The sequence below is a fragment of the Labeo rohita genome, chromosome 14 (assembly GCF_022985175.1).
Source record: "Labeo rohita strain BAU-BD-2019 chromosome 14, IGBB_LRoh.1.0, whole genome shotgun sequence".
Classification (NCBI taxonomy): domain Eukaryota; kingdom Metazoa; phylum Chordata; class Actinopteri; order Cypriniformes; family Cyprinidae; genus Labeo; species Labeo rohita.
The window spans coordinates 8,552,226-8,569,146 of NC_066882.1; the positions used below are offsets into that span (position 1 = coordinate 8,552,226).

Below are 16,921 nucleotides of genomic sequence, written 5' to 3' on the forward strand. Positions count from 1 at the left end.
TCTCTCCCATCCACACAGCCTCTTTCTGCCAGTGGGAAGAGTGAAGCAGCCAGCCAGCCACCCCTGACACCGACAGTATCTGAGGAACATAAGCTTGGGAAGAAAAACAGCACAAGCTTTTTGAAAGAAGAAAAAATAAAAGTGTGAGCCATTTCACTGGTTATGCAACCTAGCTTGATTAAAAAAAAAAAAAAAAAAACAACAAGGAGGAAACAAACTTGCTGTAAAGTAAAAGGGTGCTTTCTTTTTAAGAGTGTGTTAACAGAGAACAATGCTCACTGATCTAGATTAGCAAATTTATACTGCCTTCATGTGACAATCATACAAGATATCAAAGTACAATATTCTGTGTTTTAGGAATATATAATCACATGATCTAAAATATTATCCCTCCTTTGTCTCTTAAAGGGTTATTTACCCCAAATATGAACATTTTTCATCTTTAACTCACACTCATACACTTTTATTCTAAAGATATACAACAGCTTTGTTATGAACTGACCAAAATGTGTCAAAATTCAACAGACTGATCAATTAAACATTTTAATATTAATCACATCTATAATTTTTTAAAGGTTAGTTCACCAAAAATATATATAAAAAATAAAATAAAAAAAATAAAAAATCCTTACTAAATCCTAACTTCAAAATACAAATTAAGTTTTTTTTGTTTGTTTGTTTAATAAAACATGATAAATATCTGTCCCTCCTTTGAAAGTCCATTCCACCAAAACTTTGACACTTTAAAAAGTTCATAATGTCTTATAAAGAGGTATGATCACTTAATATTTTGAACTGAGCTTTTATTCACATAAAACATACATCTCATACACAGAGCACATCAAATCTGTGACCCTGGACCACAAAAACAGTCTAATGTTGCACGGATATATATGTAGCAATAGCCAAAAATTCATTGCATGGGTCAAAATGATTGATTTTTCTTTTACACCAAAGATCAATAGGATATTAAGTAAAGATCATGTTCCATGAAGATATTTTGTAATTTATAATGAATAATATATAATAATTATTAATTAATAATTTATAAATAATTTACTACCATAAATATATAAAAACTTAATTTTTGATTAGTAATATGCATTGCATATTTGATTTGCAAATATGCATTGAAGATCTTCATTTGGACAGCTTTAAAGGTGATTTTCTCAATATTTAGATTTTTTTTTTTTTGGCATTCCATAGTTGTATCTTGGCCAAATATTATCCTATCCTTACATCAAACCATACATCAATGGTTATTTATTCAGCTTTCAGATGATGTACAAATATAAATATTTTACAAAATTGACCATAATGACTGGTTTTGTGGTCCAGGGACAAATATAGTAAATGGAAATCTCAAACATGCATGCTTAAAGTTGAACTTAAGTCTTATGAGTTTGGAGCGAAATGGTGACTGAAGACAGCTTTTATTTTTAGGTAAACTATCCCTTTAAAATGAAAATATTACACGTTCTCATCTCCTTTCAAATAATCTGGGTGAGCAAATTTGGGTGAACTATCCCTTTAACTCAATCTACGGCCTTCCTTCCTCACTCTCCAGAGAGAACATAAACAGAAACCTCTTCTGCCTTTCATCATAAACATGAGAGCTCTTGATTAATATTTCTTATTTCCAGCAGAGCTCAATCGATGGCCATGTTGCTATTTTACACAGCAGTCCGGAGTGATCTCCATCCTGTCTAATCCAACATCAAGGCCCTTCCTCTCCCCTCTGAACCCCTCTGACACCAGCCAGGTCCACCTGTAGAGATCTGTTCTCTTCCTGCTATGTGGTCTACGGCCACTGACTCACATGAAGAGTTTTTAGCAGATGCTTTAATGAGCTATTGATTATATTTGCATGATAAGATGATAATATGTTTTTCATATCTTCATTCACACACATGAGCAGTGATGATGAGCGGACCTCATTTCAGAGGGATTACCAGAGCTTGGTCGCTGGGGGTTGTGGAGAGGAGACTCAATTACTCACACCTAATAGAGCACCTGAGCACAGAGATCTTGGAAGATCAAGAGGGCATGATAATCATCTCTACAAAAAGCCCAATATAACAGGCATCAGAATTCAGTAAAGAGTCTACCCTTCAGCACCAATCACTGAAAAACATGGGTAAGAAGACTTTCTGTTCACTTAGTATAACATATAAAGGATTAGTTCAGCCAAAAATGAAAACTGTCATTATTTACTTCATCAAAACTTTACTTCAAAAAAAAAAAAAAAAAAAAAAAAAAAAAAAAAACCTTCATTTTCCCTCCTCTGTAAAAAGCTATGCAATTAAATACAACAACAAATAATGGGGACTACAGATTTCTAGCTTTAAAAAGGACACAAAACACTATAAAATGTCACACAAGTAGTCCGATGTCATAATTTTAATCAATGGCATTTTTTCCACCAATAATAACGAGTTGATAAAACAAAAACTCGTTTTGAATGACAAAATCTATGACAAAAATCGACTGACATTTTTGTCATCAAATATTTGGGAAGCGATTCATTCAGAACGAATCTGCTGCATGGTTAGGAGGTTAGATGCGTACATTTGAACTGTATCATAGCCTCTATCTGGTGACACATAAGCTAGCTTACATTTCAGGGCTCTACAATTACTTTTCTTTTTAGGAGCACTTAAAAAACTTAGGAGCACAGTCATAATTTCAGGAGCACCTTCTAATCAATAATCAGAAAATCTGATCAAAAATTTGCCTTTCCATTACGAGGTGATATTTTACTCCTTACAGTGATTTACATGGGAATTTTGTTTTTACCTTTGTAATGGCATTTTTCTAACTTTATTACAAGTATTCCATCTTTTATGTCAGATTTTAAAAATATATACATATATATTTATAAGCTTTTTTTAAATTTCTTATTAAAACAACAGAATAAGAACAAGTAGAATAAGTTTAATATGTTTAATGAGGGTCAGAGGTGGCATGAGTGCCATTGAGATTAATGTTTTAAATATGCAATTTTAAACACAGAAATATTAAATGATTTAAATAACTGAAAAGACACTATAAACTGAAACTAAAACTGCCAGTAGTTGGCGACAAGTCGCTGATTTAATTATTGAATCATTAATTCATTTGATTCATTTGAATGACTGATTCATTCATGAATAAAGCAAGTGACTGTCTTTATGAATGGGAAATTGAATCATTGACTCACTAGATTTGTTTAAAAATGCACTGTGTTTGAATTAAGATGCGCTGCGCTCCAGTTGTGACTTGTTTCTATTATTTTTGACGACGAAATAGAGCAAAATCAGGCAATGGCATTATACTCAATGTAAGTCACTTGATATTAACTTCTTGTTTATTTAACCGTTGTATTAAATCAATATCTTATTTAGAAACTCCCTTAAAAACCTAAAAGCTGTCACTCATCTTAGTTCATCTCGATTTCACAAAGTTCTATTATAATCAACGAAGCTCTCTACACTGCACAATTAATCAACAATTACAATTTGGTTACGTCTCAAGTGAACATAAACAGTTGGGAGAATACCGGACGTGTACCAGTACACTGCATCTGTGCATTTGGTTTTAAAGGGACAGCAGCCTAATTTAGTAGTTTTCTGTGGCACTGATGTTAATCAAGCAACAAAAGAAAGATAGACACTCACTTACTGCTCTTGACTGAATCACTTAAGTAGCCCTAATAAAGATTAATCTAAATTTATATAAATAAATGTGTCTGCTTGAAATGAAGAATGATCTAAACAAGTTTTTATAAAGAATGCATAATTAGCTTATATAACCATTGACATTTCATTGAAAAGAAAACCATGTTATTGTTTCTTTATGAGAAGTGATTTGATTTAATTTTAATATAAAGGCATGTTGCGTGTCACAGCAGTTAAATCTGTGTCTATCATGATAAAACCTTAATATCAAACCTATACAAAGAGTTCCATCCACTTCAAATGTTGACTACTGTAAATCAAAATTTTGCTGTCAAAATTAACACTGTAGTCCACATAACTTTTTTTTCTTAAGTTTCATAGTACTTTTTCTTCTACAGTTATATGAAAGCTCTGTGACAAACAGAACAAATTTTAAATCAAAATTTAACACACTGATCAACAAATTTAAATATTATGTAATTATGTAAAATATTAAAATATTATGTAATCTATTTATGTATTTCTAAAGGGTTAGTTCACCCAAAAATAAAACCAAAAAATTTATGCTTCAAGAAGTTTATAAAGCAATGCAATCCATATGAAATGAGCAGTTTAATCACAACAGCTTTAAAGAACAGATTTAATTTAGACTTATTAATACAGAAATATCAGTGCACAAACATAAACCTCATAAAATCTGGTAAAAGGAGAAAATCGCCTTTAAAGTTGTCAAAATGTAGTCCTTAGCAATGCATATTACTAATCAAAAATTATGTTTTGATATATTTATGGTAGGAAATTTACAAAATATCTTCATGGAACATGATCTTTACTTAAAAGATAAAAAAAATCTATAATTTTGACCCATACAATGTATTTTTGGCTATTGCTACAGATAAACCCGTGCTATTTAAGACTGGTTTTGTGGTCCAGGGTCACATTTTTGATGTGCTCTGTGTATGAGATGTATGTTTTATGTGAATAAAAGCTCAAATGTGCTTGTTTGATGTTTGTTTGTTTTTTGCATTTTTGTGTACATAAAGCAAGTATAGCTGAGTTTGTCATGCTTAAGCTGTCAAGTTTCATTACAAACACCTTTTTTTGTCTCTCAACGATGAAAAACGTCTTATGGTTTTGGAACGACATGAGGGTGGGTAAACAATGGCAGTATTATCATTCCCTTTAAATATTACTAAAGGATCTTGGATGTTTCAATTCTGGTAGTTCTTATGGATGCCTGGATAAACCTCTGTACAGTAAAACTAGGTAAACTTTCATTGCTTATTTAGACAAACATTCCAACATTTTATTCAGATGCTAACATTTTAGTTTATTATATCTGGAGCTAAATCAAACTGATTAGAATATGACTGTGACTGACTGACTGAAAAACACATCAGCCCACTCTTCAGACACAAGACGGGTTAACAGAGATAAAACCTAATGTTGACGGAGAGAAAGGCCTCCTGCCAAGACACATTGATTAGGAATTGAATTAAGCTCTAAAACTCTGCACAAAGAGACATAATCCAATAGAGCAGCCATACCTGACATTTACTACCCAGAATGAGCTTTTGTCTTGTTCCTCCAAGAGCTCATCACAGTCAGACTTGAGATGGAAAGGCTGATTTTCAATAAGGCCTTTATCATTAAATGTCTGCTTCTCGACCTCCTTGATCTGCCCAATTTCATTTCATCTAATAAAATCTATGTGATTCTATCATTATCAAATAGGAATGGGACCTTCTCATTTTGTCTGTCATTCTAACATAGATGGACATAAACAATAAAACATAATCATTTATAGATTTTAGTGTGTTTTTGCCTGAATTTTCCTGTCAAGCCTACAATCTTTGAGAGCTTGACTTCAGGGCAAAAAACACTTAAAAACTGGCACTAATGTCATATTTATGGGATATAAGCAAAACATTATGTAATATTTTAACCTTAACATGCTCAGCTCACAATCAGAAGCGCAATGAGCATCAGTTAAGGTAAGAGATGCACATCTAAAGAGTAAAGAGAGGATTGGAGCAGACCCTCATCCCTATCAAACACACACACACCAAGAGGAGAGCCAAGAGGACTGCACTGCCGTCGCTATGGAGACAAGGGCACCAAGCTCCTAACAATTCTATTTTTGTAGCATGAGAGATAGAAGCTCCCTGTTTTCCCACTTCTCCGCTCCAGCAACAGCTTTTCATTCTCTCCACAAAATAAGGGAGTGTGGTGGGAAAAGCAGGTCAGCTATTATGCAATCTCACCCCTATATAACTCATTCTACCTCAGTCAATCACGCAGGAGAAGAACACAAACAAGAAAATAAACAAGCGGACCGGCCAGCCGCACCAGTGGCGCAGATTCAACAAGAACGCTCAAGTCAAACAACCGCTATTTAAATTCAAGTAGGGGGTGTTATTTCAATTAGCACGGCTCTTCATGTTAAACATTGTTTATGTGCGCTAGATACAAATTTATGTTAATTTAGATGAGCTTGATGGATGCGAGGATTTGGAGACTCGAGTGATCACAGTGCCAAATGACTCCGTTCACCACAAACTCATTTGCTCGATATGAGCGTCATCTTCACCCAATGACTAATTGAATAGAGTCAAGCTAATTTACAGGGCCTAGAATGCCACAGACACTTAGCGTCAGTGAGATATAGCACATATTAAATTAGAGCCCTGCCAACCAGCCAGCCGGCTCCATATACGCAGCATAGCTCAAGCACTGACTGGGTGACGCCGCACTTGCCTACGGAATAAATAATTCACACTTGCAGGTGCCTAGTCAGATGACTTCAAATGACACTAAATAATCTTTGGTCGTAAGGGACAAAAAAAAGTTGTTTTGCAGGCACTATGGACATCTGCCTAAAAATGTTTCTCTTGTACTTGGACTTGAATGTGCTCTCTGAAGAATTGTTTTCTAACAGCCAGCGACCACTTCTGCTACATTTTCCATTTCAGGATAATACAGAACTAAGTTTCTTGACTCTTGTGACCAATCCCAGAACTGTAAAGGTATTAAAAAGTGACAAGAAAAGCTGAAGCTGTCTATAAGTGTCGGTATGAGACAGAAATGCAGTCTGAAGGAGCAGCTGCCCAGGAAACAATAACAGCAGCAGCTGTCACTGAAATATGAGCAGACACACAGTGTCCCTGAAAAAGCATTTGGACACTTAAGTTGCACTTAAAAATGTCTGGATGTCATTGCATTTGATGCAACATATCAAACCAAGGCATCTGCAAACAAATGATGCAAGACTAGAACTAACCTTACAGTACTTTTCGGAGGCATTTTTGCAATTACTTTTTTACCAACTGGTCTTGAGGAAGCTTTTAAGGAAAGTATGAAGTCTAAAGTTTAAACCATATATTTATTGCTGTTCCATTTGAAGCCTAAAAAACCTGTTTGAAAAGTTGAACCACTTGACATTTTGTTATATAACGCATGTAACATTCATTCATCAAAGTGCGCTTTTGGGGGCTACTGTATCAGTCTACTATTCTAGCACTTCCTTATTTCCAACTTTGAACCTCAGGACATGTCTTGACAGGTGAAAATTTGAGAACAAATTCTAAAAGACGCCAGCTGACTTACTGAAACCACTGTCCTCCTCTTTAGTGCCGTCGATGGTTCCATCTGCTTGGAGCTGCAAATGAAAGCCCTGTCGACTGTACAGCTTTGTTACGATCCCCTTCAGCTGGGGCTCTGCAAAGAGACAGAAGGTAGAGAGAGAGAACGAGAGAAAAAGACAGGGTTAAACAGGCATTGCCATAGTGAAAGTGTTGGTGCTATAAAGCTCGTGGCTTAGCAAGAGCTTTCCATGGTCTACAGATTTGAGCTTGCATTACAAACAAGATATCAGACCACACTGACAGAAGAACAGGGACAAAAAAATAATAAATAAATAAAATCTCTACACATGGGTATAGTCACCAGAGCCACCACATAGAATATCAGTGAGAGCTGCAATTTGCAAAGAAACTGCAGTCTGCTGGCTATTATGAGAATTTATGTAAATATGTAGATGCAGAGAGCCATATCACCTTACTTGGGTCTGATATGCATGACTGGAACTAAGAAGCACTTCTATACAGGACAGCTCTCCTGTGCAAAATAGCAGATTGCATCAGCAGATCTGTATTTAATAAGGCTTAGTGAGTTGGTGGATCATGCTATTAACACTGATTAACTTTCATTTATCATAGGAGATTAAAAAAAATGTGTGGATATTAGGTTACATCTTATAATACAACTATTTAAAATGGAAAACGTACACTAATTTCCCCTGAAAATTTCAAATAAGCCTATTTGATATCAATTCAGAATAAACCTAAATACATTATACAGATGCATTAATATCGCACAGTGTAGATACATTACAACTGCCTGAATAAAAAAACAAGCATAGATTTTATTTTTAAGGCATCACTGATCAACATATTACATGGATACAGAAATATGCTTAGGTTCATGGAAGCACATTCAAGTGCGTGTTGATCCATGTGTATCTGTAAACAAGGTTGTTAGGCAAGAGGCTGTTTAATGAAGACCGAATCACTGCTGCAAACAACTGCCACTCTACACACACAAACTTCCACACTTCTGCTTAGGTGTCACATAAGGGTTATGTAAGATGCTGTCTGGGGAGGGAGGCAAGGTAATTGGAACTATGACAAGCTTGTAAGTAAACAGTTGTGCTGAATGCCTGTGTGGGATAGATGGATAGATAGATAGACAGATAGATAGATACTTTACAATTTAAAAAATACTAATACAGATTTCTGAGCGAAATATGATCTGTCTTGCTGCTTATGGAGAAATTGTAAACTACAGATCATCCACACAAAGTCTGACCACCCTCAGATCATAACAATATGAATAAGGAGTTACATTAAATAATTATTTGACTTGAAGTCACTTTCTGTAAAGAAACTGTAGTTACTACAATAATCAAAATCATTGAAAAGACAGAAAAAAATCATAACAGCAGATTTTGCTGCAGAATATCTATATGGTCCACTGTGTGAGACTGAATCTCCAGAGACTCATCTAGCTTGCTAGTTAGCTGTTGTCCAAAAATGTGTCAAACAATATCCTGCTTAGTTTGCTTTCTATTGTCCTTCTGTCTCTGAAGGGAATAAACCCACTAGAGAGCTGACACTAAATCACTATCAACCTCATTGCAACACAATATCTGCAGAATAACAGAAGTTTCATACAGTTTTATGTCTTTTTCCCTTCACAAATGATTTGTGACCCTGGACCACAAAACCAGTTGTAAGTAGCACGGGTATATTTATAGCAATAGCCAACAACACATTGTATGGGTCAAAAATCTATAAGAGTATAGATTTTTCTTTTATGCCAAAAATCATTAGGATATTAAGTAAAGATTATGGTTATTTCTGACCATAAATATATCAAACCCTAATTTTTTATTAGTTATGCATTGCTAAGAACTTCCTTTGGACAACTTTAAAGGTGATTTTATCAATATTTTAGATTTTTTTGCACCCTCAGATTCCAGATTTTCAAATAGCTGTATCTTGATTTCAAAAAAATGACTTTTATGACTGTTTTTGTGGTCCTGGGTCACGTTTGGTCAATATGCCTTAAAAGTTCAATAAGGTCGTGTAACTGAGTTTGAATGAGATCCCACTATGAAGTGTGAAAGCACATGCTGGCTGACTTTTAAAAACGGCGTCCTGCTTTATAGACATGGCAAGCACTTGCAACATTTTACATTTTTAAAAGTACAGAAACAAATGGATTGATGATCGATGTTGTTACACACACAATAGCCACATTAAGTCGTTAAGACCCTAAAACACAGTAAACATCAGACCTGGCCGTCTCCTCCTGCGCTTTTTGGAGCCGAAAAGCTTGACTCTGGAGAAGACACTGAGTCGACTGGGTTTCTCGCATGTTCCTTTGGTTTTGTTCGGACTGCTCACGCAGCGGCAGGCGTTTGATTTCTCACGCTCCCTTGCCTGCCTCTTCTGCCGAATAAGGGAGCTGGCGATCGCCGCAGCCATGGCCAGTTTGACGGTGCGACACCCAAAACTTTCAGCGGACACAATCCGTTTCCCCACCTCCTTCCTCCACGACACGATTTCTTCAGGGAAATCTTTCACTTGACAGCTCACATCCAAGTCTTTATACACCAGTCACCGCCATTGTTCGTTAATGAGAATGACAGACCGATGGAAAGGAGTTGTAAACTAATAAAGCTTTAACGCAAAACACAATTATGTAGGTGACGGTACGCGCATCTCTCCAACGCTCATTTTCTTCGGAGATAAAGTCCTCGAACGGCTTTGCATTCAACTGGCTGCAGCCTTACCGCATCTGTCTCCAGATAATGTCACTATCTGGCCATTTCGACTAATAACGGAGAAGATGTTCCTCCAGACACCGAGCACACGTTTCGCAGCATCCCACAAAGCAGTCAGTCACAGCACACTGAACAGAGCCATGTGAGAGAAACACCTGTTAGCGAGCGTACGAGCGCGATTCAGCACTCTTGGGTGAGCGCTTTGTGCGTGTGGGTGTGTGAACGAGAGAGTGAGTTTGTTTTTCTGTTAATCTTCTGAAACCCTTTGTAATGTAGATACGGATAACTGCAACGAGGGCGACAAGATACTCGCAGCTAAATCATGTAAACCGCTCAACGGAGGACAAAAAGTGTTTGTGGTATCTGACTGCAAGTGCGTAAGTCATCTCTACGAATCGATTCTTTCGAGCAGTTCTTTCAAAGAACCGATTAAAACGAGTCAGGGATTCTTTTACGTCATGGCGTAATTACGTTTATTGTTTAAATATGGGTGTTTACTGAAATTTCGTCTGTTACAACATAATAATTTATTAAATAGACATTTAACATCATTTCGCTAAAGTAAAAAAAGCAAATCTAAACTTAATAGCAAATTCTCTTATCAACTCACTCAGTTCTTTTTTATTGCAAATCTAACATAGCCTATCTGAAAGAAACTAGACTGTAATCCCATTGATATTAAACTGTATTATCTCATATTAAATTGTGTTATTCGATTAAATTACTGAAACGTATGCTAATAGGCCTATATTTGTGACCTGGACCACAAAAACAGCAGTGTTGGTCAGGTTACTTTGAAAATTAAATAGGTTACAGATTACAAGTTACCCTACTTAAAATTTAATAAGCATTGTATCTATTTCAATTACTTTGTTAAAGTAATGTACATTTGATTACGAACATTACGTACATATTTCGAAATATTTTTCTACATTTTTCTAAACTGTTTTCATACTAACAATGCCTTGGGGGGGAAACAGTTAATTTAAAAAATAAAGCATATAAATAAACCAAAATAGGAAAAAAGACATTTGTCAAATAAAATCCCGAAACATTGGTGTCGCATATTTTAACGCAGTCAATGCAATTTTGGGAAGAAATCAATAAAATCTGTATGTGTCTGAAAATATTCAGATGTTAAAAAGTTAAAAAAATTTAAAAAGTTAAAATTTTCACAAGTAACTGTAATTTTATTACACATTTTTTTCTCAGTAACTGTAACAGATTAGTTACATTTACTTTGTAATTAAATTACGGAATTCTGTTACGTGTAACACTCTTCATAAGGGTCAATTTAAATTAATTAAAAATAGAGATTTATGCTTTCATCTGAAAGCTGAATAAATAAGCTTTCCATTAATGTATGGTTTGTTGGGATAGGGTTATATTTGGCCAAAATACATCTATTCGAAAATCTGGAATCTGAGGGTGCAAAAAAAAAAGAAAAAAAAAAAAAAAAAAAAAAAAAAAATCAAAATATAGAGAAAATCGACTTTAAAGTTGAAGTTCTTAGCAATGCATATTACCAATCAAAAATTAAGTTTTGATATATTTATGGTAGGGAATTTACAAAACATCTTCATGGAATATAATAATATCCTAATGATTTTTCTAATGAAAAATCGATCATTTTGACCCATACAATATATTTTTGGGCTATTTCTACAAATATTCCCGTGTGGTCCAGGATCACATTTGTGTTATGTACTTAATTAAAATGTTAATCTAGTTGCACATCTGACATGTTCGAAAGACGCTTCTCGGTTCAGTGAGTCAGTGGTTAACTGGAAATCGCTGTGACTGATTCAAAATCGGTCAACTGAATCGATTCACTGAAATAATCAAACTTGGACGATTCGAACATCGCTAGTTCGTGAACCTCTGAAACCACAGAGCTGTTTTGGGGCGGTGAACGAAGAGTGGAACAACAAAACAAAAATTTAAATGTTGTTGTGATTAAAGCTAAAAAAATAGATCCTGAAAGTCTGAGTATCCTTCAGTGTGAACGGCGAGCTGCGTAAAGAGCGCGACTGATCAATTTCTAACAGGGACACAAATCTATCGCGCTGCCTCTCCCTTTAGAGACTCGCGGGAGACGGTGACACACACACAAATGTGACAGCTGCAAGTAAACTGAAGCTCTTGAAGCTTTATAATGTTTATACAGTTACATAGTCGAGCATAATGTGCTAGTCATGTGCTATATTTCTTTTCCAAAACATAACGGATCGCGTGGAAACAACAGAGTTGCGATGTCCTGATTGGAGGAGTGTTGGTTGCCATGGCAGTGAGTTTCCCGCATGCGTGGCAAAAGCGCAATTGTCTTTTGGCCCACTCATAATAACATGCATTAATATGCATATTAATATTTGCACTGTATAATTTTTATGAATAATAAATAAAAAACTGTTGTAACATTGCTTCAATCTGAGATGTACGATGCATATTAAAAATATAGTTAAAATTGATTTTTTAACCTGCTTTACCTGTTTTGAAACAGATAGGCTACTTATTTAATTAGACCAAAAACATTGCAATTGCACTGATCAGTTAGATTCAAACAATCTTTTCAAAAACAGCCATATCAAAGAAAATCACGTTAAACGACTGACCGTAAGACGCCTCACACTCAACATCCTCAACTATTATCGATCTCAACCTTTCAGGCTCCTGCCCTGTGGTCATTCAACAGCAGAGTGCCTTACAGAATATTATACGCTCATCAATAGCGCCATCTACTGTACAATAATAAAATTATAAGACGCAATAACGAGTCAACTACAGGATTGGACGGAACTCAAACATCAGATCTGCCTAAAATGTTACGGATGAAAAAAAAGAACAAACAAACAGATCATAATGTATTGATTCAGTAATTCAAAGTTACTCTGAAAATTAAATGACAGAAAATACTTTATCCCTTTCTCATGCCAGTAATAGGCATTTTTAGTTAAGCTGAACATCCGTGGATTCTCTGAGTTGCGCAAATGATTCAGTCCACATAAATGCCACTTTAATATTTAATTAAGGTGAGTATGAGAAATGCTCTTGAAATTAAAATTCGTAAACTTTATAAACAGCTTAATGATAAAACACGGGATTAAGACATACAAAGAGAACGAAGAATTAATTAATAAAACAAAAATGCAATAACATTAGGATAACACGCATCTTTATCTGCAGTTCAGCACCTCGGACAGCACCACAAACTGACAGCCCAGAGAAAAGTTAGACAAAACAAATCAACAGAAGCCCAAAACAAGTAATACACAATGAATTCAGGAAGTCATTTTCAATACTTTAGTATACAATTCTAAATATTCCTTAAAATCAAAGAACAAAAAAAGTGAAGAAAATCCTTACCTGATGTTGATTTTCTAAGAGGAAATGTCATATTTAGCAATTAAATAGTAGAAAGAACAAAGCAGGGAGACAGCGGTGATTCACTGCAAGCAGGATGATGTTTTCAAAGTTTTAACCATACTAAAGGAAATCCTAATGGAACAGTCGAGAGGCCATCAAGGCGGGGCCAGCTGCATTCAGAAATCATTAATGGACATTAGTGACTAGCCATTACGACTTCTAAAGCGGTCATTAAAGATTCATTGGGAAGCGCTGTTGATCCGGCAAACACAGGGCGTGTGTTCACTAAACTGCAGTGCTCTGGGTCAAAATTGCAGGGAGAAAATCGAACATTGTACTTCCTACTAGAGCAGAGCTTTCGTTCCTCTCACGTTACAAAGAAAAGGCTGTAAAGTGATCCTTTAATGCGTCGCGTAAACCAGTTATACCAGACCTTCCATTCTCCACTCAGAAGCATCAACGAGCATCTGCAGATATACAGCAAACATTAGCTGTGCTTTTCCCTGCTGTTGTTCTCAAAGCGTTTGACAGATTCAACAAGGATCTAAGCATCCACACAAAAGAGATTCAACACAATCCTTTTAATAAAAACAACTGTAAAAGCTGCCAGTGGTCCAGTAAATTTTCACAACTTTGACAAAACTATTTAAAATACAGAAATAGCAGAATGAACTTCAATATCAATTCCATTCCATTAATAGCAGTCTGAAGTTTTAAAACACACAAGGATTGTATAATTATAAGCAAGAGCAAATGAACTACTTTTTAAAGAATTCTCTTCTGCTCACCAAGCCTGCATTTATTTTGATCCAAAATACAGCAAAAGCAGTAATATTGTGAAATATTTTTACTATTTAAAATGACTTAATGCTTTCTATTTGAATACATTTTAAAATATAATTTATTCCTGTGCTCAAAGCTACATTTTCAGCATCATTTCATACATTCAGAAATCATTCCAATATGCTGATTTGCTGTTCAAGAAACATTTTATTATGATTATTATTATTTTTATTATTATTATTATTATTGTTGTTGTTGTTGTTATTATCAATATTTAAAACAGTTAAGTAATTTATTTTAGGATTCTTTGATAAATAGAAAGATCCAAAGATCAGCATTTATCTGAAATAAAAAACTTTTGTAACATTATACACTATACCATTCAAAAGCTTGGAGCCAATTTAGTTTTTTTTTTTTGGAAAATAAATTCTAGAAATTAATACTGTTATTTAGCAAGGATGCTTTAAATGGATCAAAAGTGATGATAAAGACATTTATAATGTTACAAAATATTTCTGTTTTAAATGCTGTTCTTCTGAGCTTAATAATAATAATAATTGTTTTTGAGCAGAAAATCAGAATATTATAATTATCATGTGACTGGAAGTAATGATGCTAAAAATTCAGCTTTAGAATCACAAGAATAAATTACATTTTAAAATATATTCAAATAATAAACAGCTATTTTAAATAGTAAAAATATGTACTATTTACTATATAAAATTTACTGTTTTTGCTGTACTTTAGATCAGATAAATGTTTAGTGAGCAGAAGAGACTTCTTTAAAAAACATGAAAAATCTTACTGTTCAATAACTTTTAATTGGAAGTGTATTTAGACAGAACAAAATAATCAGCCTTTGATTGTCACAAAACAATCCAATATAACAATGGAAGTGGAAAATGTTAAATGAGGCAGATCTCAGGTGATTCTTTAAAACATCATTGGAAGAGAAACTAACAAACAATCATTTCTGACCTTCGACCACACCTTAATTTCAAGTGTATTAATGAAGGCATCAGCATCTTTTATGCCAAAAAAAGGGTTTATAAAAACTGTTTGTAAAATATAACAAAAGATCCACTGTCCAGATGTACACAAGATGCTTTTCCAACAATCATGTTGTTTAAACTAAGGATTTGATGGTGGAGGGATCTACAGCATCACACACTCACTATATTCACTCCAAATAACATTACTGCCTGTCAGACAAGTTTACTTTATTGCATCTACTGCCACACACCATTATGGTTAACTGTGAATAGTCCATGCTTATACTGTAGGCAAGTAATGTTGTATGGTTAATCTTACACTATGTGTCCCTTCCATAAGGTTTTTTTTTTTTTTTTTTCTTAAATATAACTTTTCTATGGAGCCCAATCCATACAAGATCTGAATATTTATTAAAAGTAAAGCAATAGAGAATGAACGCTTCATAAATCACAGCCTCAAAAGTGTTTATGAATGACTTGTCCACTAGATGGCGCAAGCAAATCACATTTATGAAGCTGTCTAGTCAATCCATGCCTCTTACAATTGTCTGATAGTTCATATATAACTACTACTGATAATTAGACTAGATTAATATAAGCTATATAAGCTAAATTACAATTACCTTTTTATAATGTTGAAAATTTTCCAGTTTCAATATTTAGACATTTAATGGAACTTCACACTTTACTATTTAGAGGTCAAAATGGCATATTTTTCCACAACATAGATTGTAAGATCAATAGAGTGCTACAGGAATTTTTGTAGTGCCAAAATCTGAAAATGGGTTTGCATTTTAGCATTTCCAGTTTCATCAACCTGAAGTCAATAAGTGTTATGCTAAATGCCTGAAATACACAAGCTCAAGACATTTTCCCTTATAAATGACTTGAAAAAGGCAGTGGCTAAATGGGACTACTGAGGGTTAGTTCACCCAAAAACAAAAATGTTGTTGTTAATTACTTTAATTTTTGTTCTGGAAGTGAACTTCTCCTTTAAACTCCGAAAGTGTTGTCATACAATTAATAAATTTCAGAAACATTGCATTCATTTGTGAAAATTATATATATATATTTAAAAAAAAAAAAACCATGTATAAATCATAAACTTGGCAATAATTTAAAAGCCAATGCAAAAAAAAAAAAAAAAAAAAAAAAAAAAACACTAGGGTGATGCAAACTTCTCTCAGTTGATCTACAAAAATGCCTCATTGCTGCAGCACTAAGAAAGTACACTGATGTGGCAACAAATGTATATATATTTCAAATTATGTTTTTTCCGTTTTAATCTTTCCGGATTCCGTTTTTTTCCATTTTAATTTTTCTCAACTCCTTTTTAATGGCAAATAAACTTTTATTAAGCAATTAAAATCATGAAACGTATACAATTTCACATCAATTTAATAAAGGTTTAACAAAAATGACATGTTTAGGGCCCTATGAAATGTTTTATTTTTCTCACCATGTTTTATTGTTATCAAATTCTGTTTTAGCATGTCTAATTATTCAAATTTATTCTTAAAATAGCCTTAAAAAAGGTTTTTTTTTTACCCTCAGAAATTCTAAGTTGTGTATTTAAAATGTTCTGGTTATCAAATGAAGGCATAAAACATTAATTTAATTTATCTTTTAATTATTGAAAAAATTAAGCTAACTTTTTTTTACTATTTTACTATTAAGGGGAATTTACTATTAAAATTAAAACATGGATGACATGTGTGATTATACCCTATAAAATAATGTTTGTTTCAGTTTAGTAGTAGTAGTAATAGTAAATATATTTC

The 16,921-nt window shown here is 34.0% G+C and overlaps 1 protein-coding gene across 7 annotated transcripts in view; it reads right to left on the minus strand.

The window, feature by feature from the left end:
• The window catches only part of fgf13a (fibroblast growth factor 13a), a 147,845-nt gene that overhangs the window by 33,197 nt on the left and 97,727 nt on the right, over positions 1 to 16,921 (minus strand). For 5 of the 7 annotated variants that reach the window (XM_051127364.1, XM_051127363.1, XM_051127368.1 and 2 more), the window contains one exon: positions 7,263 to 7,373. In XM_051127364.1, the coding sequence (XP_050983321.1) occupies positions 7,263 to 7,373 (111 nt within the window). Of the gene's footprint in view, positions 1 to 7,262; positions 7,374 to 9,513; positions 10,386 to 13,365; positions 13,562 to 16,921 lie in introns of those variants that run through there. The other 2 variants (XM_051127369.1, XM_051127366.1) reach the window with 2 other exon arrangements.